We start from the raw sequence: 18,414 nt of genomic DNA, 5'->3' as shown, positions 1-18,414 counted from the left end.
AATGTTAAGTTGCATCCCATGGGCAATATTTTCCCCATTTACATTTGCTTTTATTTATAAACTAGGCTTTAGTCATAAGTCTTCATACACTGAATATCTCAACTTGTGTATAAAGTAACTGAATTAATATCTTGGGGCAATGCTTTGTAAACTAGACCAAGATTTGATTTTTAGTCCCAGACAGATGGGCAACATGCATCTACACACTCAGTGACTCCCTCCAGCAAGTTAAGGAGCAAGATTACTGGCTCTAAAGGAACTATTATCTAGGCTGCTGGAACCAACATGTAGAACCTTCAGACTGCTGCATTTATAGAAGTATTATAGCCTCTTGGTTGAAAGGACAGGAACAGTTTTAGGCAAGTAATATGGCTATATACAAGATGCAGAACAATAATCAATGCTTTTATTAGGCTTTAAGCTTTACAGTCTGGCAAAGCTTTCTCCAAGTATAGGCATATGTACTTTAGTGGACCAGTTAATATGATACAATTCATAAAGAAACTCTCAGAATTAATCAATTCATTCATAATCAGTTTCAGCACAATAAACAAGTATTTGCATGGAGATGTGATCCATGTAACTTACTGTTCAGTCATAATTGAATAAAGGGCTGTGACACACAATAGAAAGAATTTAAGTGAATTGCAATACAGTAATTCAAGTAAAAAAGATACTCCTGATACTTAAGCTGAGTTCCCTATATCACCACTTAACCAATTTTACTGCAACATTTCTCATACCTAATTCCAACCTCATTAAAAATAATAAATACAAGCAGACACACCAGTGAGATGTATGGTCAGCATGCAAAACCTAGGTTAGGATTCCTGCTTTTTAGGGCAACAAGTAGTAACTGGGAAGATGTGACCTTCTCAGGAGATAGCAAAGTACATTATACAGATAACAGCTCTCCGATCATCCTTCCACTGGTACAGCTGTGAGCTTTGGAAAGGGCCTTTTGCCTTTTTGTACCAGTTATAGAATACTTCTGCATGGATGCATCTTCAAGTGGCGATACGATGAGAAATTCATGGCTAATATGAAGCATTTGCAGAGTTCACGGCATGGTGGGCAGGCCTTGAACTCTTATTGTGGCACAGAGTGCAGAGGACTACGGCTAAGATTAAGCATGTGGATTTAGGTTTTATCCACATACAGTAAATTGAAGAATATTTGGCTAGATTATATTGGTATTGACAGAGACCCATATGACCGTTCAGGATAAAAATGCCGTATGAAAGTTGTGTTGTCTGCCATTACATCAGTCGGTAGAAAACTATTTCAATGGTGAACAAGGCATAGGAATCAGAAGCATATTTTGCTGGGACTCCAGGAATCTAACACTCTCCCGCACTGAAATTAAATACACAGAATTAGGTAAAACAAGACAGCATTCTTAAATGAATGGTATGCTGACTTTTCAGTATACATGCTGAAAAGACACAGCCTGCTTGCTTACCAGCTGCTACTACCCTGGCGTCCTCATGGGCATAATGCCTCCCTGCTGCACGGCTGTCAGGGTTCTCATTCCACCAGAGCACATGAACTGTGACAACAAGAGCATAACAAATTGAAGAGTGAAACCGTAGCTAAATTACAGTACGAAATATCCTACAGGTCCTTTGCTCTGTTCGGAAATCCTCCACCCAAAAGCAGCAATTCCTCAAACAAGACACTCCTTCTGCAGAGTGTTTCTCATGCTGATTTTTAACCCTGCATTTTCTAATCCTTTTAAGCCACAACTCTAGTTTCAGCAAACTGTCTTTAGACCCCATGTCAAGCTGAATTCAGGGAGACAGTGTACAGGATTCCAGGGCAAAAGAAACACTGGATCTGACTAGGTAGACAGTTGTGTATGTCCATATGCATCACCCGTGATACTAGCGGGGCTATCCTGGTGCATGTGTAACCTTCCATGCACTTACAGTGCTATCAGAACTAGTGCCAAGATGCTGTTCCTTTTCCCCTGGCAAGAGGGAGTAATTTGGCTGTATTTGAGAGGAGGAAGTGATCCATAAGCAAGCATGAGCCAGACTTATTTATACATTTAAATCCTTTCAATGATTCAGGGCTTGCTTATTGGCATGATGTGTATCTATGGAGTTTCAATTCCCCACAGGGCTAGTGCTGGCACTGGTTTCTAGCACGCTTACAGTGAGACAAGCACCCCATTTATCATAATACCAGTGCTTGGTGCTAGCACCATGGCTGCTGACTCTGGGAAAGTACAGTTATGGTGACAGAAATAAGACACCACCGTTTTTGATTAGCTAAAGCCATACAAGAGGCCCAGGATCCAAAATGCAGCCTCCAAAGTTGTAGTGACATTAATCAGGAGTCTGAACACTCTCATAAGTATTGCTGATTTGCACCTTTGCCCCTCTGTGCCCATGACTGTACTGACAACTGACTAGTACTGTACCTCTGTTAAGTAATCCATATTCTGTGTGGAAAACACCAATCAGCTTCGTGTAGCCTGTATTGAGATGAGCATTGATTGCAGCTCTGAACGACTGGCCCCACAGAGCCGGCCCACCAGGCTTCATCTGAAAAGTAACCATCTCATACACCCCTAATGGAAAAAGAATACAGCAGTACAAGCCATGAAATGTCAAACTAGTCATCTGATTCTCTAAAAGGTATGAAAATCTTACAAGCCATCCTCACATTTATTGTGATTCAGTTAGAGCAGTAACTTCCAACTCTTTGGGGTTAGTAGACCAAAACATTGCTCCAAAGGATCCCAAGATCCACCACGTCACACAGGAATACGGGTCACAGAAAAGAAAACAATGAAAAGTTCACTGAACGACCCTGCACAGATGGAGCCATTTCAAAGATAAAGAGAAGTGAAGCCATTTCAGGTGAACACCAGTCTCTTTTCTCCAGGATCTACGAATTCAGCATTCAGATGACTAGAGACAACAAAATCTCCTGAGGCTATAGAAAGATGAACAATGTGAACTAGCCCAGATCCTACTAGCCTTTCTGAAACTGACAGTGTCCTTGGTGGTCAATGTTATTTATGACATCATAACCACTACATGAATCTTGGCAGCACCCATCACAGCAAGAGGTGTCCTGAGACCAAAGCAGCAATCACTGACCAGACACCTGGGACAAACGTATCAGCTCTATCCTTCAAGGGTCTTTCCTGTTCGAGGAGGAACTACAGAAACAACAAGGTTTACAGAGAAGCCTCCAAGCTTGCTGCAAGACATGCCACCTTTAACATTGACATTCCAGGGATTACTCGGTACTGACACCAATGTATGAATGATGCATATTTACCTCATAGAAGGTAGGTTTTTAAAATCATGATTGTGACAAAACAAGAAAAAAAAACAGTTCCTAAACAGAGAGAAAAGTGAATGAATTTGTGAAAAATCTGAGTGTCATCTGCTAATCTGATCTTGTGGGTGAAATCACACTAAAACCTAAATTTGTTAGTCTCTAAGGTGCCACAAGTACTCCTGTTCTTTTTACTAAAACCTGTGACAATCTTATTTTCTTTTATACTGTAAAACATGAATTCTGCAAGTGAGAAGGGATACTGGATTGTCTTAATATTTCTAGAAATGCATTCCCATACATTGAGCAAATAAGCAAGTTAAGAGAAAAATATTCAGAGCATTGCTGTAGGAGGAACAGATTGCTCATCTTAGCTGTTCATCCATCCAATTTTCCAATTCATTCCCAACCATACTGCACAGGGCTTTAGCCACCAACTCATGAAAGTACAAGTACAAACACACGCGCACGCACACACACACACACACACACAGGTATGCTGTGCCCTACCCTAACTTACATATTCCTGTAAAAGAAAGCCACTGTTGAACTTTTCCCTAGCCTTTTACACAACATAGCTTTATGTTTTAACCAAACGATATTTCTTATCGAATCCACATGGATAGCTTTAATCAATACAAAGACAGATAAATCTCACCCCCTTCCTTTGAAGGCTTCCCAATCTCACACCAAGGTACCAGGTAAACAATTTCATTGTTTTGTTTATTCAAGAAGGGCAGAACTGGAGAGATGAATTTTCCTTGCCATTCTTTATCACTGGCTACTGCTTTCCGGACTTCGGCTCTATGGGCAAAATTATCTACAAGAAAGGGAAAGACATTAAATTTCTATATTCAGTTCTGTCAGACTGGATTCAATTAAAATAAATTTATTATGAAACAGAAACTATTAATAGACTCATAGAAGATTAGGGATGGACGAGACCTCAGGAGCTCACCTAGTCCAACCCCCTGCTCAAAGCAGGACCAACCCCAACTAAACCATCCCAGCCAGGGCTTTGTCAAGCCTGCCCTTAAAAATCTCGAAGGATGGAGATTCCACCACCTCCCTAGGTTACCCATTCCAGTGCTTCACCGCCCTCCTAGTGAAATAGTGTTTCCTAATATCCAACCTAAACCTCCCCCACTGCAACTTGAGACCATTGCTCCTTGTTCTGTCATCTGCCACCACTGAGAACACCCGAGCTCCATCCTCTTTGGAACCCCCCTTCAGGTAGTTGAAGGCTGCTATCAAATCCCCCCTCACTCTTCTCTTCTGCAAATTAAATAACCCCAATTCCCTCAGCCTCTCCTCATAAATCATGTGCCCCAGCCCCCTAATCATTTTTGGTGCCCTCCGCTGGACTCTCTCCAAGTTGTCCACATCCTTTCTGTAGTGGGGGCCAAAAACTGGATGCAATACTCCAGATGTGGCCTCACCAGTGCTGAATAGAGGGGAATTAGCACTTCCCCCAATCAGCTCGCAATGCTCCTACGAATGCAGCCCAATATGCTGTTAGCCTTCTTGGGAACAAGGACACACTGCTGACTCATATCCAGCTTCTTGTCCACTGTAATCCCCAGGTCCTTTTCTGCTGAACTGTTGCTTAGCCAGTTGGTTCCTAGCCTGTAGCAGTGCATGGGATTCTTCTGTCCTAAGTGCAGGACGCTGCACTTATCCTTGTTGAACATCATCAGATTTCTCTTGGCCCAATCCTCCAATTTGTCTAGGTCACTCTGGACCCTATCCCTACCCTCCAGCATATCTACCTCTCCCCACAGGTTAGTGTCATCCGTGAAGATTCAAAAGTTATATTCTCACTTGGGGTAATTTTTTTTTTTTAAGTGACAACATAAGAACGGTTTAATTTTCTTCAGGAATATCCTCTTTTGCCCTCAGAGTTAATCTAACAATTTTCAGAACAAACCAAGTTTCCAAGCAAAATACACATCAATATTAAAATAGGGTTTTTTAACGAAAGCTGGTGGCCACAATCACTCTTAGTATCTAGAAGTTGGCACTAAGTCTTTCATGTATACACTTTCTATACCTACTAGATATTTGGCTGTTGGTACGAAATAAGAAACCCTAACTCTAAAAAATGGAAATAAGTAGTGAGTTAGCCTTTTCCTTAAACAGATTTGCTTTAGTCTTCTCATTTTTGGTTGAGTTTTTGCTCATATATGAATATTTTGTATTAATTCTCCCTTATGTAACATTAAGTATACTTTGTTTGGCTATATGAAACATTATTAAAGCCTAAATCTTTCAGACAGCTTTTCAAACAAAGGAAAAGCATAGAATTTATTGATTAAATTTGCCATTTTTAAGGACCCAGTAACAGTCCTAAATCCTGCTTACGTTACCTTGAATAACTAGGGTATATGAAAGTACACAGACAGACGCACATGCAGAATTTTCAATAATTTAAGAAAAGAAAGCCACACAAATGAATAATGAGAAATACCAGTATCTTGGTATAAATACAGGGAATAACTAAGCAAATTAATTTTAACTAACAAGAAAGATGTATAAAGAAAGCTATCTGATTGTATCAGAAAAAGACAGAGAATGACGTGTAGCCACACTGGAGCATGGTTAGAGAACAAATCAAGCAAGTAAAAAACAAAACAAAACAAAACACAAGCTTCATCCCAATTTTCCCTAATAAAATTAAGTAGTTGAGAAGTGGTTTACCCTTCAAAAATGAATTTAAGTAATTAACCAAGTAAAAAGAGAAGCAGTTGAACATACAACAAGAAATTTGGAAAAATTTAAAAAGATTAGAATTGTGTGTTAATCATTTCTAAATCTGAATTAAAAATATTTTGCTCTACAGATGCTGGCCAATTATCAGGTGAAGGATATTCTAGACAGTTGCTCAGACCACAGGAGGCTCTATGAATGTAAAGGGGTGATCTGGGGAAAATTAAAAAGGAAGAATACTAATGCCCCAAAGTAGAAATAAATCCTAATCTACTCTATGATACCTGAAGGTAGGCATTTAGGTCTTAACTCTGCAAAGAGAACCTTCCAGGTGTATTCCTACACCTGCACAAAACTGCAATGACTTTCACTGGTGCTATGTGTGGGTGTAAGGGTCCATCCACACAGTTCTGTTTGCAGGATTGGAGCTTTATTTGGCCCTGGAATATTCTCCAGTACGACAGTGTCTCCAAGCACACAAGAAAACTGATTAAACACTATCTGAGCAAGAAAGGAGAGAGGGGAAATCTATAATATTGGACTGGCCAGCTCAGAACTATACATACGCACACTTTAACCTGAAGGACCCAATTCTGCTTCCACTGAAATCAATTTTAAAAATTCTCATTGACTTCAATAATGCAGGATCAGGCCCTAAATATGAATGTGTACTGCAATTAAGAGTCTCAATTGCAACTTCTCCATTAAATATTTTAGAGGCCTACAAGACTGTCTAGCATAGAGATATCAAAAATGCTTCACCTTAATTCTGCAAGTACAGTAGAACCTCAAAATTATGAACACCAGAGTTACGAACTGACCGGTCATCCACACACCTCATTTGGAACTGGAAGTATGCAATCAGGCAGCAGCAGAGACGCAAAAAAAGGGCAAATCCAGTACAGTACTGTGTTAAACATAAACTACTAAAAAAAATAAAGGGAAAGTTAAAAAAAAAAAAAAGATTTGACAAGGTAAGGAAACTGTTTCTGTGCTTGTTTCATTTAAATTAACATGGTTAAAAGCACTATTTTTATTCTGCACAGTAAAGTTTCAAAGCTGTATTAAGTCAATGTTCAGTTGCAAACTTTTGAAAGAACAACCATAATGTTTTGTTCAGAGTTATGAACATTTCAAAGTCACAAACCACCTCCATTAGAGGTGTTCGAAACTCTGAGGTTCTACTGTATTTGTTTTCAGTTGTCAGTACAGGAGCTATTCTCTCGTATTTATTTATAAGAGTCCAAGAGAAACATCCTGTTTCATCTGCCTAATGCACATGACACACAAGAGCAATATGAAGTGATGCTGCGCATACCAAACTTCCAAATATGGATGGCCTTATTCATTCCCCCAAACTCCGCAGTCCAGAATCCAACCATCTCTGAATGAGCTGTGCGAAGGTGGATGTGTTTATTGACCATTTCCACAAACTCCTTCATCTTTGATGGCTTAACATCATAGGTACGAATTTCATAAAACGTGCCATCATTTTGCCTGGGCCCTGTAGCCAAAGATGCATGGACCTGAATAGAGAATGTTAAAAAAATAACTAAAGTTACTACTGGAGTCATAAAACAATCTGCCACTTCATTCTAGATTTCAGGGCATCTCATTTCTAGATAGAAGCTGACAGCAATGCCTATAATTTAGCCTGCCTAATACTTTCCATAGTAAAGGATTCCCGCCACCTTTTGAACAGCTCTCTCACTTCCATTGTTTGAAGTAGGCCTTCAATACTTGGCAAGGGATAGCCCTCAGGCCACTGAAGTACCTTTTCTTTGTCTAATGAAATTCTGATCAGTTTTTGCTGAGATATTAACTGTTAAAAATCGGCATTTCCCTTCTCTCATTTCCTTTTCTCAGGAAGGTTTTGGCGGCATATCAAAATAATGACTAAACAGGAGCATTCTGAGGCCAGGCTGATGTTGCTACCAAAGAGCAGAACCAACACAATGTACTGGGAACATCTGAGAGATGCCACAGCAGCTCCCACAGACCTAGCCCATGGCCACAGTCACCTATCTACCCCTAACATAAGAATAGTCATACTGGGTCAGACCAATGGTCCATCTAGCCCTGAATCCTGTCTTCCGATTGTGGTCAGTGCCAGATGCTTCAGAGGGAATGAACAGAACAGGGCAATTATCGAGTGATCCATCCCCTAACATCTAGTCTCAGCTTCTGGCAGTCAAAGGTTTAGGGACACTCAGAGCATTGTGTTGAGTCCCTGAGCATCTTGGCTAATAGCCATTGATGGACCTATCCTCCATTAACTTATCTTTTTCGAACTCAGTTATAGTTTTAGCCTTCACAACATCCCCTGGCAACAAGTTCCACAGGTTGACTGTGTGCTGTGTGATGAAGAACTTCCTTAAATACACCGCTCTGCGGGAACCCGTGGTACAAAAATACCTTAAAGCGCATTGCATGCGGTATAGATAGCCATTGGGGGAGGTTTAGGTTGGATATTAGGAAAAACTTTTTCACTAGGAGGGTGGTGAAGCACTGGAATGGTTACCTAGGGAGGTGATGGAATCTCCTTCCTTAGAGGTTTTTAAGGTCAGGCTTGACAAAGCCCTGGCTGGGATGATTTAGTTGGGGATTGGTCCTGCTCTGAGCAGGGGGTTGGACTAGATGATCTCCTGAGGTCCCTTCCAACCCTGATATTCTATGATTTAAATAAATTTGGGGGTATCTTAACTTTAGCCTTGACGGAGATATCCCTGGATTCCTTTCAGGTTCATTGTTTCTTAATGCAAGAAGGTCATCACACAAATTTTAAACCTGCATGTATTCTGAGTAACCACAATTGTGCAATGAGTTATCATTTACCCACTCAGTGTCAAGCTTCAAAAGGACAAAAAAAAGATTCAGAGAACCATAGAGGCAAATGGTGAATTAGCTCAAGGTCACAGTTTCTGCTCTTTGTATCCTTCACGAGTGCCAACAGCACATGTTCAGAGATTAATGTTTGAAATACATGTCAGAACAAAGTCTGTATAATTGACTGGTTCCATAAGACATAATCACTGTTGTTTCATCTTTCCCCAAGAAGCTGCCCCAGGTCCCTGGAGGACTCCAAGGGCTCATCTACATAACAAAATGTGATTGTTTGAGAACATGATTGTGAACAGTCAGGTAGATGACATTATGCTGACCAGAGTTTATTGTGGCTTACGCTGACCTCCAAGTCATGGTTAGTATTGTGTCATCCAACTCAAATGTTCACAATCATGTTTATGCACCATTATATTTTGTAATGTAGACAAGGCCTAAAAAGCACTAGTAAGTGCAGCACCCTCCTGGATCAACTTCTCTGTGCAGAGGGCAGTGGTTTAGAGTTTCCAAATTAAGAGCAATGTCTTTAGAGGCAGTCACTGCATTGCTACAACATGATGTTGCAGTATCGTGTTGCAATGATGTATCAGTCCCAATATTATTGTGGGAACACCATGAATGTCAAAAGCCAGAACCTGTTCTGTGCAAGTCAGAATGAGGGGGAACCTTGGGATATTGACATTTCAAGGAGTGAAAGCTTGCCACCGTGTTACCAGGCTGTACAGGCAGAGGAGAAGCTGAATTTATCTTCAATGTGAAGGTGTAAAACCCACAGTGTGGCTACCACTGCCACTCTTTGAGTTTGAATCTGAGCTTGCTTTAGAACAGATTTTATATATATATAATTTTTTTTAAGAGACCAAGTTTCTATTTATGGACTCGATTGGAAGGGAAACAGTGAAAATCCACCTGGCACATGTAAGTTACTGCAGGGAGTGAGAGCAGGGAAAGGGTAACCCAGGAGTGGCCAACATGCGGCTCTTCAGAAGTTAATATGCAGCTACTTGTATAGGCTCCGACTCCAGGGCTGGAGCTACAGGCACCAACTTTCCAATGTGCCTGTGGTGCTCACTGCTCAACCCCTGGCTCTGCCACAGGCCCTGCCCCAACTCCACCCCCTCCTGCCCCCTCCCCGAGCCTGCCATGCCCTCGCTCCTCCCCCCAGAGCCTCCTGCACACCACAAAACAGCTGATCAGGAGGGGGAGGTGCTGATTGGCAGAGCTGCTGGTGGGCAGGAGGCACTGGGAGCAGGGTTGCGGAGCTGCTGACATATTACTGTGGCTCTTTGGCAATGTACACTGGTAAATTCTGGCTCCTTCTCAGGCTCAGGTTGGCCACCCCAGGAGTAACCCTTTCTGTAAGTTCACAGACAAGTAAGAGGGGCTGTGCAGCCGTCACACAGGTTGGTTTCATGAGTCACTAAGGACCATGACACTGACTCCTCCTTACTACCTGCACTGCATGTCAGCCACATGGCCTCCAGCCACCTGCGGGGGCAGCACAGACTCAACTCCCTGCTTCCTCTTTCTCCTTCATGCCCCCATGGGTTCCCTCCCCTCTCTTGCCCATGCCCCCATAGTGCCCTCCTACCAGCCCCCTCCATGCCTCTATACAGCCTCACCCCCCCATGCCCCAAGCTGCCTCCCCTAGCCTGCCCCTCCCAGCTCCATGCCTCTTTACTGCCTCACCCCCATCCCATACCCCAGCCCCCCCATACTGCCATGCCCTTCCCCCACCCAGCTCCATGCCCCTATACTGCCTCACCCCCTCCCCATACTGCCATGCCCTTCCCCCACCCAGCTCCATGCCCCCATACTGCCTCACCCCCTCCCCATACCCCAGCGCCCCCTACACTCCCATGCCCTTCCCCCACCCAGCTCCATGCCCCTATACTGCCTCACCCCCTCCCCATACCCCAGCGCCCCCTACACTCCCATGCCCTTCCCCCACCCAGCTCCATGCCCCTATACTGCCTCACCCCCTCCCCATACTGCCATGCCCTTCCCCCACCCAGCTCCATGCCCCCATACTGCCTCATCCCCTCCCCATACCCCAGCGCCCCCTATACTCCCATGCCCTTCCCCCACCCAGCTCCATGCCCCTATACTGCCTCACCCCCTCCCCATACCCCAGCGCCCCCTACACTGCCATGCCCTTCCCCCACCCAGCTCCATGCCCCCATACTGCCTCACCCCGTCCCCATACCCCAGCGCCCCCTACACTGCCATACTCTTCTCCCTCCCCCTCCCTCTGCCCCACAGCACCACACCCCAACCGCCCCTACCCCCATGACGCCAGGCCCCCTCCCTTCGCCCTCCTCTGCTCTGCCCCTCCCTACGGCGGCCCCGCCCCGGCCGTTACCTGGGGGCAGGCCCAGGCCCCGCGCGCCCCCCGCAGGAGGAGGGCTCGGAGGCCCAACATGGCGGCGCGGCCGGACATCCGCGCGCGCGCGCGGCAAGAGGCGCTGGGGGCCGCTCCCCGCGGAGAGCGAGCGGAATTGGAGGCGGCGAGTGACCCAACCAGCGATCGACAACCCCGCCCCCTTTCCCTCGGCCCCGCAGCGCAACCAGGCTGCAGCACGTTACGGTGGCTACGGAAGGGGAAGAAGGAAAAAAGCCACAGCGCGAAAGGGCCCTCGCTCCGGGCCTGGCGGTTATCCAAGCGGAATGGCCGACACCACGGCTGCATAGGGGGTGGGCGGGCTCTCTGCGCATGCGCTGCACGCAACCAATCTGGGCCTGAGGGCTGTGGCCCCTAAAACAATCCCTGGCGGCCGTGGCTGCAGCTGACAACCCGGCAACCTCACCCACACCACGCACTCTGCTTGCCCACAACCCTCCTACAAGCCCTGTCCACTTCCACACCCCGCCCCCTGCTCCCCCACAACCCCCCTACAGCCCCGTCCACTTCCACACCCCGCACCCCGCTCCCCCACAACCCCCCTACAGCCCCGTCCACTTCCGCACCCCGCTCCCCCACAACCCCCCTACAGCCCCGTCCACTTCCACACCCTGCTCCCCCACAACCCCCCTACAGCCCCGTCCACTTCCGCACCCCGCTCCCCCACAACCCCCCTACAGCCCCGTCCACTTCCGCACCCCGCTCCCCCACAACCCCCCTACAGCCTCTGTCCACTTCCGCACCCCGCTCCCCCACAACCCCCCTACAGCCCCCGTCCACTTCCGCACCCTGCTCCCCCACAACCCCCCTACAGCCCCGTCCACTTCCACACCCCGCTCCCCCACAACCCCCCTACAGCCCCGTCCACTTCCACACCTGCTCCCCCACAACCCCCCTACAGCCCCGTCCACTTCCACACCCCGCACCCTGCTCCCCCACAACCCCCCTACAGCCCCGTCCACTTCCACACCCCGCACCCTGCTCCCCCACAACCCCCCTACAGCCCCGTCCACTTCCACACCCCGCACCCTGCTCCCCCACAACCCCCCTACAGCCCCGTCCACTTCCACACCTGCTCCCCCACAACCCCCCTACAGCCCCGTCCACTTCCACACCCTGCTCCCCCACAACCCCCCTACAGCCCCGTCCACTTCCACACCCCGCTCCCCCACAACCCCCCTACAGCCCCGTCCACTTCCACACCTGCTCCCCCACAACCCCCCTACAGCCCCGTCCACTTCCACACCCCGCACCCTGCTCCCCCACAACCCCCCTACAGCCCCGTCCACTTCCACACCCCGCTCCCCCACAACCCCCCTACAGCCCCGTCCACTTCCGCACCCTGCTCCCCCACAACCCCCCTACAGCCCCGTCCACTTCCACACCCCGCTCCCCCACAACCCCCCTACAGCCCCGTCCACTTCCACACCCTGCTCCCCCTCAATCCCCCTACAGCCCCGTCCACTTCCACACCCTGCTCCCCCACAATCCCCCTACAGCCCCGTCCACTTCCACACCCCGCTCCCCCACAACCCCCCTACAGCCCCTGTCCACTTCCACACCCCGCTCCCCCACAACCCCCCTACAGCCCCGTCCACTTCCACACCCTGCTCCCCCACAACCCCCCTACAGCCCCGTCCACTTCCACACCCTGCTCCCCCACAATCCCCCTACAGCCCCGTCCACTTCCACACCCCGCTCCCCCACAATCCCCCTACAGCCCCGTCCACTTCCACACCCCGCTCCCCCACAATCCCCCTACAGCCCCGTCCACTTCCGCACCCTGCTCCCCCACAGCCCCCCTACAGCCCCGTCCACTTCCACACCCCGCACCCTGCTCCCCCACAACCCCCCTACAGCCCCGTCCACTTCCACACCCCGCTCCCCCACAACCCCCCTACAGCCCCGTCCACTTCCGCACCCTGCTCCCCCACAACCCCCCTACAGCCCCGTCCACTTCCACACCCCGCTCCCCCACAACCCCCCTACAGCCCCATCCACTTCCGCACCCTGCTCCCCCACAACCCCCCTACAGCCCCGTCCACTTCCACACCCCGCTCCCCCACAACCCCCCTACAGCCCCTGTCCACTTCCGCACCCCGCTCCGCCACAGTCCCCCTACAACCCCTGTCCACTTCCACACCCCGCACCCTGCTCCCCCACAACCCCCCTACAGCCCCGTCCACTTCCACACCCCGCACCCTGCTCCCCCACAACCCCCCTACAGCCCCGTCCACTTCCACACCCCGCACCCTGCTCCCCCACAACCCCCCTACAGCCCCGTCCACTTCCACACCCCGCTCCCCCACAACCCCCCTACAGCCCCGTCCACTTCCGCACCCTGCTCCCCCACAACCCCCCTACAGCCCCGTCCACTTCCACACCCCGCTCCCCCACAACCCCCCTACAGCCCCTGTCCACTTCCGCACCCTGCTCCCCCACAACCCCCCTACAGCCCCGTCCACTTCCACACCCCGCTCCCCCACAACCCCCCTACAGCCCCTGTCCACTTCCACACCCTGCTCCCCCACAAGCCCCCTACAGCCCCGTCCACTTCCCCACCCCGCTCCCCCACAACCCCCCTACAGCCCCGTCCACTTCCAAACCCCGCACCCTGCTCCCCCACAACCCCCCTACAGCCCCGTCCACTTCCACACCCCGCTCCCCCACAACCCCCCTACAGCCCCGTCCACTTCCACACCCCGCACCCCGCTCCCCCACAACCCCCCTACAGCCCCGTCCACTTCCGCACCCCGCTCCCCCACAACCCCCCTACAGCCCCGTCCACTTCCGCACCCCGCTCCCCCACAACCCCCCTACAGCCCCGTCCACTTCCACACCCCGCTCCCCCACAACCCCCCTACAGCCCCTGTCCACTTCCGCACCCCGCTCCGCCACAGTCCCCCTACAACCCCTGTCCACTTCCACACCCCGCACCCTGCTCCCCCACAACCCCCCTACAGCCCCGTCCACTTCCACACCCCGCACCCTGCTCCCCCACAACCCCCCTACAGCCCCGTCCACTTCCGCACCCCGCTCCCCCACAACCCCCCTACAGCCTCTGTCCACTTCCGCACCCCGCTCCCCCACAACCCCCCTACAGCCCCGTCCACTTCCACACCCTGCTCCCCCACAACCCCCCTACAGCCCCGTCCACTTCCGCACCCCGCTCCCCCACAACCCCCCTACAGCCCCGTCCACTTCCGCACCCCGCTCCCCCACAACCCCCCTACAGCCTCTGTCCACTTCCGCACCCCGCTCCCCCACAACCCCCCTACAGCCCCCGTCCACTTCCGCACCCTGCTCCCCCACAACCCCCCTACAGCCCCGTCCACTTCCACACCCCGCTCCCCCACAACCCCCCTACAGCCCCGTCCACTTCCACACCTGCTCCCCCACAACCCCCCTACAGCCCCGTCCACTTCCACACCCCGCACCCTGCTCCCCCACAACCCCCCTACAGCCCCGTCCACTTCCACACCCCGCTCCCCCACAACCCCCCTACAGCCCCGTCCACTTCCGCACCCTGCTCCCCCACAGCCCCCCTACAGCCCCGTCCACTTCCACACCCCGCACCCTGCTCCCCCACAACCCCCCTACAGCCCCGTCCACTTCCACACCCCGCTCCCCCACAACCCCCCTACAGCCCCGTCCACTTCCGCACCCTGCTCCCCCACAACCCCCCTACAGCCCCGTCCACTTCCACACCCCGCTCCCCCACAACCCCCCTACAGCCCCATCCACTTCCGCACCCTGCTCCCCCACAACCCCCCTACAGCCCCGTCCACTTCCACACCCCGCTCCCCCACAACCCCCCTACAGCCCCTGTCCACTTCCGCACCCCGCTCCGCCACAGTCCCCCTACAACCCCTGTCCACTTCCACACCCCGCACCCTGCTCCCCCACAACCCCCCTACAGCCCCGTCCACTTCCACACCCCGCACCCTGCTCCCCCACAACCCCCCTACAGCCCCGTCCACTTCCACACCCCGCACCCTGCTCCCCCACAACCCCCCTACAGCCCCGTCCACTTCCACACCCCGCTCCCCCACAACCCCCCTACAGCCCCGTCCACTTCCGCACCCTGCTCCCCCACAACCCCCCTACAGCCCCGTCCACTTCCACACCCCGCTCCCCCACAACCCCCCTACAGCCCCTGTCCACTTCCGCACCCTGCTCCCCCACAACCCCCCTACAGCCCCGTCCACTTCCACACCCCGCTCCCCCACAACCCCCCTACAGCCCCTGTCCACTTCCACACCCTGCTCCCCCACAAGCCCCCTACAGCCCCGTCCACTTCCACACCCCGCTCCCCCACAACCCCCCTACAGCCCCGTCCACTTCCAAACCCCGCACCCTGCTCCCCCACAACCCCCCTACAGCCCCGTCCACTTCCACACCCCGCTCCCCCACAACCCCCCTACAGCCCCGTCCACTTCCACACCCCGCACCCCGCTCCCCCACAACCCCCCTACAGCCCCGTCCACTTCCGCACCCCGCTCCCCCACAACCCCCCTACAGCCCCGTCCACTTCCGCACCCCGCTCCCCCACAACCCCCCTACAGCCCCGTCCACTTCCACACCCCGCTCCCCCACAACCCCCCTACAGCCCCTGTCCACTTCCGCACCCCGCTCCGCCACAGTCCCCCTACAACCCCTGTCCACTTCCACACCCCGCACCCTGCTCCCCCACAACCCCCCTACAGCCCCGTCCACTTCCACACCCCGCACCCTGCTCCCCCACAACCCCCCTACAGCCCCGTCCACTTCCACACCCCGCACCCTGCTCCCCCACAACCCCCCTACAGCCCCGTCCACTTCCACACCCCGCTCCCCCACAACCCCCCTACAGCCCCGTCCACTTCCGCACCCTGCTCCCCCACAACCCCCCTACAGCCCCGTCCACTTCCACACCCCGCTCCCCCACAACCCCCCTACAGCCCCTGTCCACTTCCGCACCCTGCTCCCCCACAACCCCCCTACAGCCCCGTCCACTTCCACACCCCGCTCCCCCACAACCCCCCTACAGCCCCTGTCCACTTCCACACCCTGCTCCCCCACAAGCCCCCTACAGCCCCGTCCACTTCCACACCCCGCTCCCCCACAACCCCCCTACAGCCCCGTCCACTTCCACACCCCGCACCCCGCTCCCCCACAACCCCCCTACAGCCCCGTCCACTTCCGCACCCCGCTCCCCCACAACCCCCCTACAGCCCCGTCCACTTCCGCACCCCGCTCCCCCACAACCCCCCTACAGCCCCGTCCACTTCCACACCCCGCTCCCCCACAACCCCCCTACAGCCCCTGTCCACTTCCACACCCTGCTCCCCCACAAGCCCCCTACAGCCCCGTCCACTTCCACACCCCGCTCCCCCACAACCCCCCTACAGCCCCGTCCACTTCCAAACCCCGCACCCTGCTCCCCCACAACCCCCCTACAGCCCCGTCCACTTCCACACCCCGCTCCCCCACAACCCCCCTACAGCCCCGTCCACTTCCACACCCCGCACCCCGCTCCCCCACAACCCCCCTACAGCCCCGTCCACTTCCGCACCCCGCTCCCCCACAACCCCCCTACAGCCCCGTCCACTTCCGCACCCCGCTCCCCCACAACCCCCCTACAGCCCCGTCCACTTCCGCACCCCGCTCCCCCACAACCCCCCTACAGCCCCGTCCACTTCCACACACCACACCCTGCTCCCCTAGAAGCCCTGTCAACTTCCGCACCCTGCTCCCCCACAACCCCCCTACAGCCCCGTCCACTTCCGCCCCCTGCTCCCCCACAATCCCCCTACAGCCCCTGTCCACTTCCACACCTGCTCCCCTACAGCCCCTGTCCACTTCCACACCTGCTCCCCTACAGCCCCGTCCACTTCCACACCCTGCTCCCCCACAACGCCCCTACAGCCCCGTCCACTTCGGCACCCCCGCTCCCCCACAGCCCCCTACAGCCCCGTCCACTTCCGCACCCCGCTCCCCCACAAGCCCCCTACAGCCCCGGCCACTTCCGCACCCCGCTCCCCCACAAGCCCCCTACAGCCCCGTCCACGTCCGCACCCCCGCTCCCCCACAAGCCCCCTACAGCCCCGTCCACGTCCGCACCCCCGCTCCCCCACAAGCCCCCTACAGCCCCGTCCACGTCCGCACCCCCGCTCCCCCACAAGCCCCCTACAGCCCCGTCCACTTCCGCACCCCCGCTCCCCCACAAGCCCCCTACAGCCCCGTCCACGTCCGCACCCCCGCTCCCCCACAAGCCCCCTACAGCCCCGTCCACGTCCGCACCCCCGCTCCCCCACAAGCCCCCTACAGCCCCGTCCACGTCCGCACCCCCGCTCCCCCACAAGCCCCCTACAGCCCCGTCCACGTCCGCACCCCCGCTCCCCCACAAGCCCCCTACAGCCCCGTCCACGTCCGCACCCCCGCTCCCCCACAAGCCCCCTACAGCCCCGTCCACGTCCGCACCCCCGCTCCCCCACAAGCCCCCTACAGCCCCGTCTACGTCCGCACCCCCGCTCCCCCACAAGCCCCCTACAGCCCCGTCCGCACCCCCGCTCCCCCACAAGCCCCCTACAGCCCCGTCCACGTCCGCACCCCCGCTCCCCCACAAGCCCCCTACAGCCCCGTCCTCTTCCGCACCCCCGCTCCCCCACAAGCCCCCTACAGCCCCGTCCACGTCCGCACCCCCGCTCCCCCACAAGCCCCCTACAGCCCCGTCCACGTCCGCACCCCCGCTCCCCCACAAGCCCCCTACAGCCCCGTCCACGTCCGCACCCCCGCTCCCCCACAAGCCCCCTACAGCCCCGTCCTCTTCCGCACCCCCGCTCCCCCACAAGCCCCCTACAGCCCCGTCCACGTCCGCACCCCCGCTCCCCCACAAGCCCCCTACAGCCCCGTCCACGTCCGCACCCCCGCTCCCCCACAAGCCCCCTACAGCCCCGTCCACGTCCGCACCCCCGCTCCCCCACAAGCCCCCTACAGCCCCGTCCTCTTCCGCACCCCCGCTCCCCCACAAGCCCCCTACAGCCCCGTCCACGTCCGCACCCCCGCTCCCCCACAAGCCCCCTACAGCCCCGTCCACGTCCGCACCCCTGCTCCCCCACAAGCCCCCTACAGCCCCGTCCACGTCCGCACCCCCGCTCCCCCACAAGCCCCCTACAGCCCCGTCCACGTCC

At 54.1% G+C, this 18,414-nt stretch overlaps 1 protein-coding gene across 1 annotated transcript; it reads right to left on the bottom strand.

Annotated features, from left to right (window-relative positions):
* Nucleotides 1-384: 384 nt before the first annotated feature.
* LOC135880163 (protein NipSnap homolog 3A-like) lies at nucleotides 385-11,269 on the bottom strand. The gene is made up of 6 exons (XM_065406320.1): nucleotides 11,204-11,269; nucleotides 7,319-7,526; nucleotides 3,953-4,114; nucleotides 2,426-2,575; nucleotides 1,463-1,549; nucleotides 385-1,356 (listed from the first exon to the last, which is right to left on the bottom strand). The coding sequence occupies exons 1-6, from the start codon at nucleotides 11,261-11,263 to the stop codon at nucleotides 1,280-1,282; spliced, it is 744 nt and encodes a 247-aa protein (XP_065262392.1). The 5' UTR covers nucleotides 11,264-11,269; the 3' UTR covers nucleotides 385-1,279.
* Nucleotides 11,270-18,414: the final 7,145 nt, after the last annotated feature.

Source organism: Emys orbicularis, chromosome 6 (assembly GCF_028017835.1).
Source record: "Emys orbicularis isolate rEmyOrb1 chromosome 6, rEmyOrb1.hap1, whole genome shotgun sequence".
NCBI classification, from domain to species: Eukaryota; Metazoa; Chordata; order Testudines; family Emydidae; genus Emys; species Emys orbicularis.
Note: the sequence above shows the minus strand (reverse complement) of the source record. Positions and strands in the feature narration are given on the sequence as shown.

Bases quoted from the DNA above. Each gene is read 5' to 3' on its own strand.
- LOC135880163 (XM_065406320.1), bottom strand. From the start codon at position 11,263: ATGTTGGGCCTCCGAGCCCTCCTCCTGCGGGGGGCGCGCGGGGCCTGG. The intron at 7,527-11,203 runs GTAACGGCCGGG...TTCTCTATTCAG, and splicing joins GGGCCTGGGCCTGCCCCCAG to GTCCATGCATCTTTGGCTAC. The intron at 1,357-1,462 runs GTAAGCAAGCAG...ATTTAATTTCAG, and splicing joins CGCCAGGGTAGTAGCAGCTG to TGCGGGAGAGTGTTAGATTC.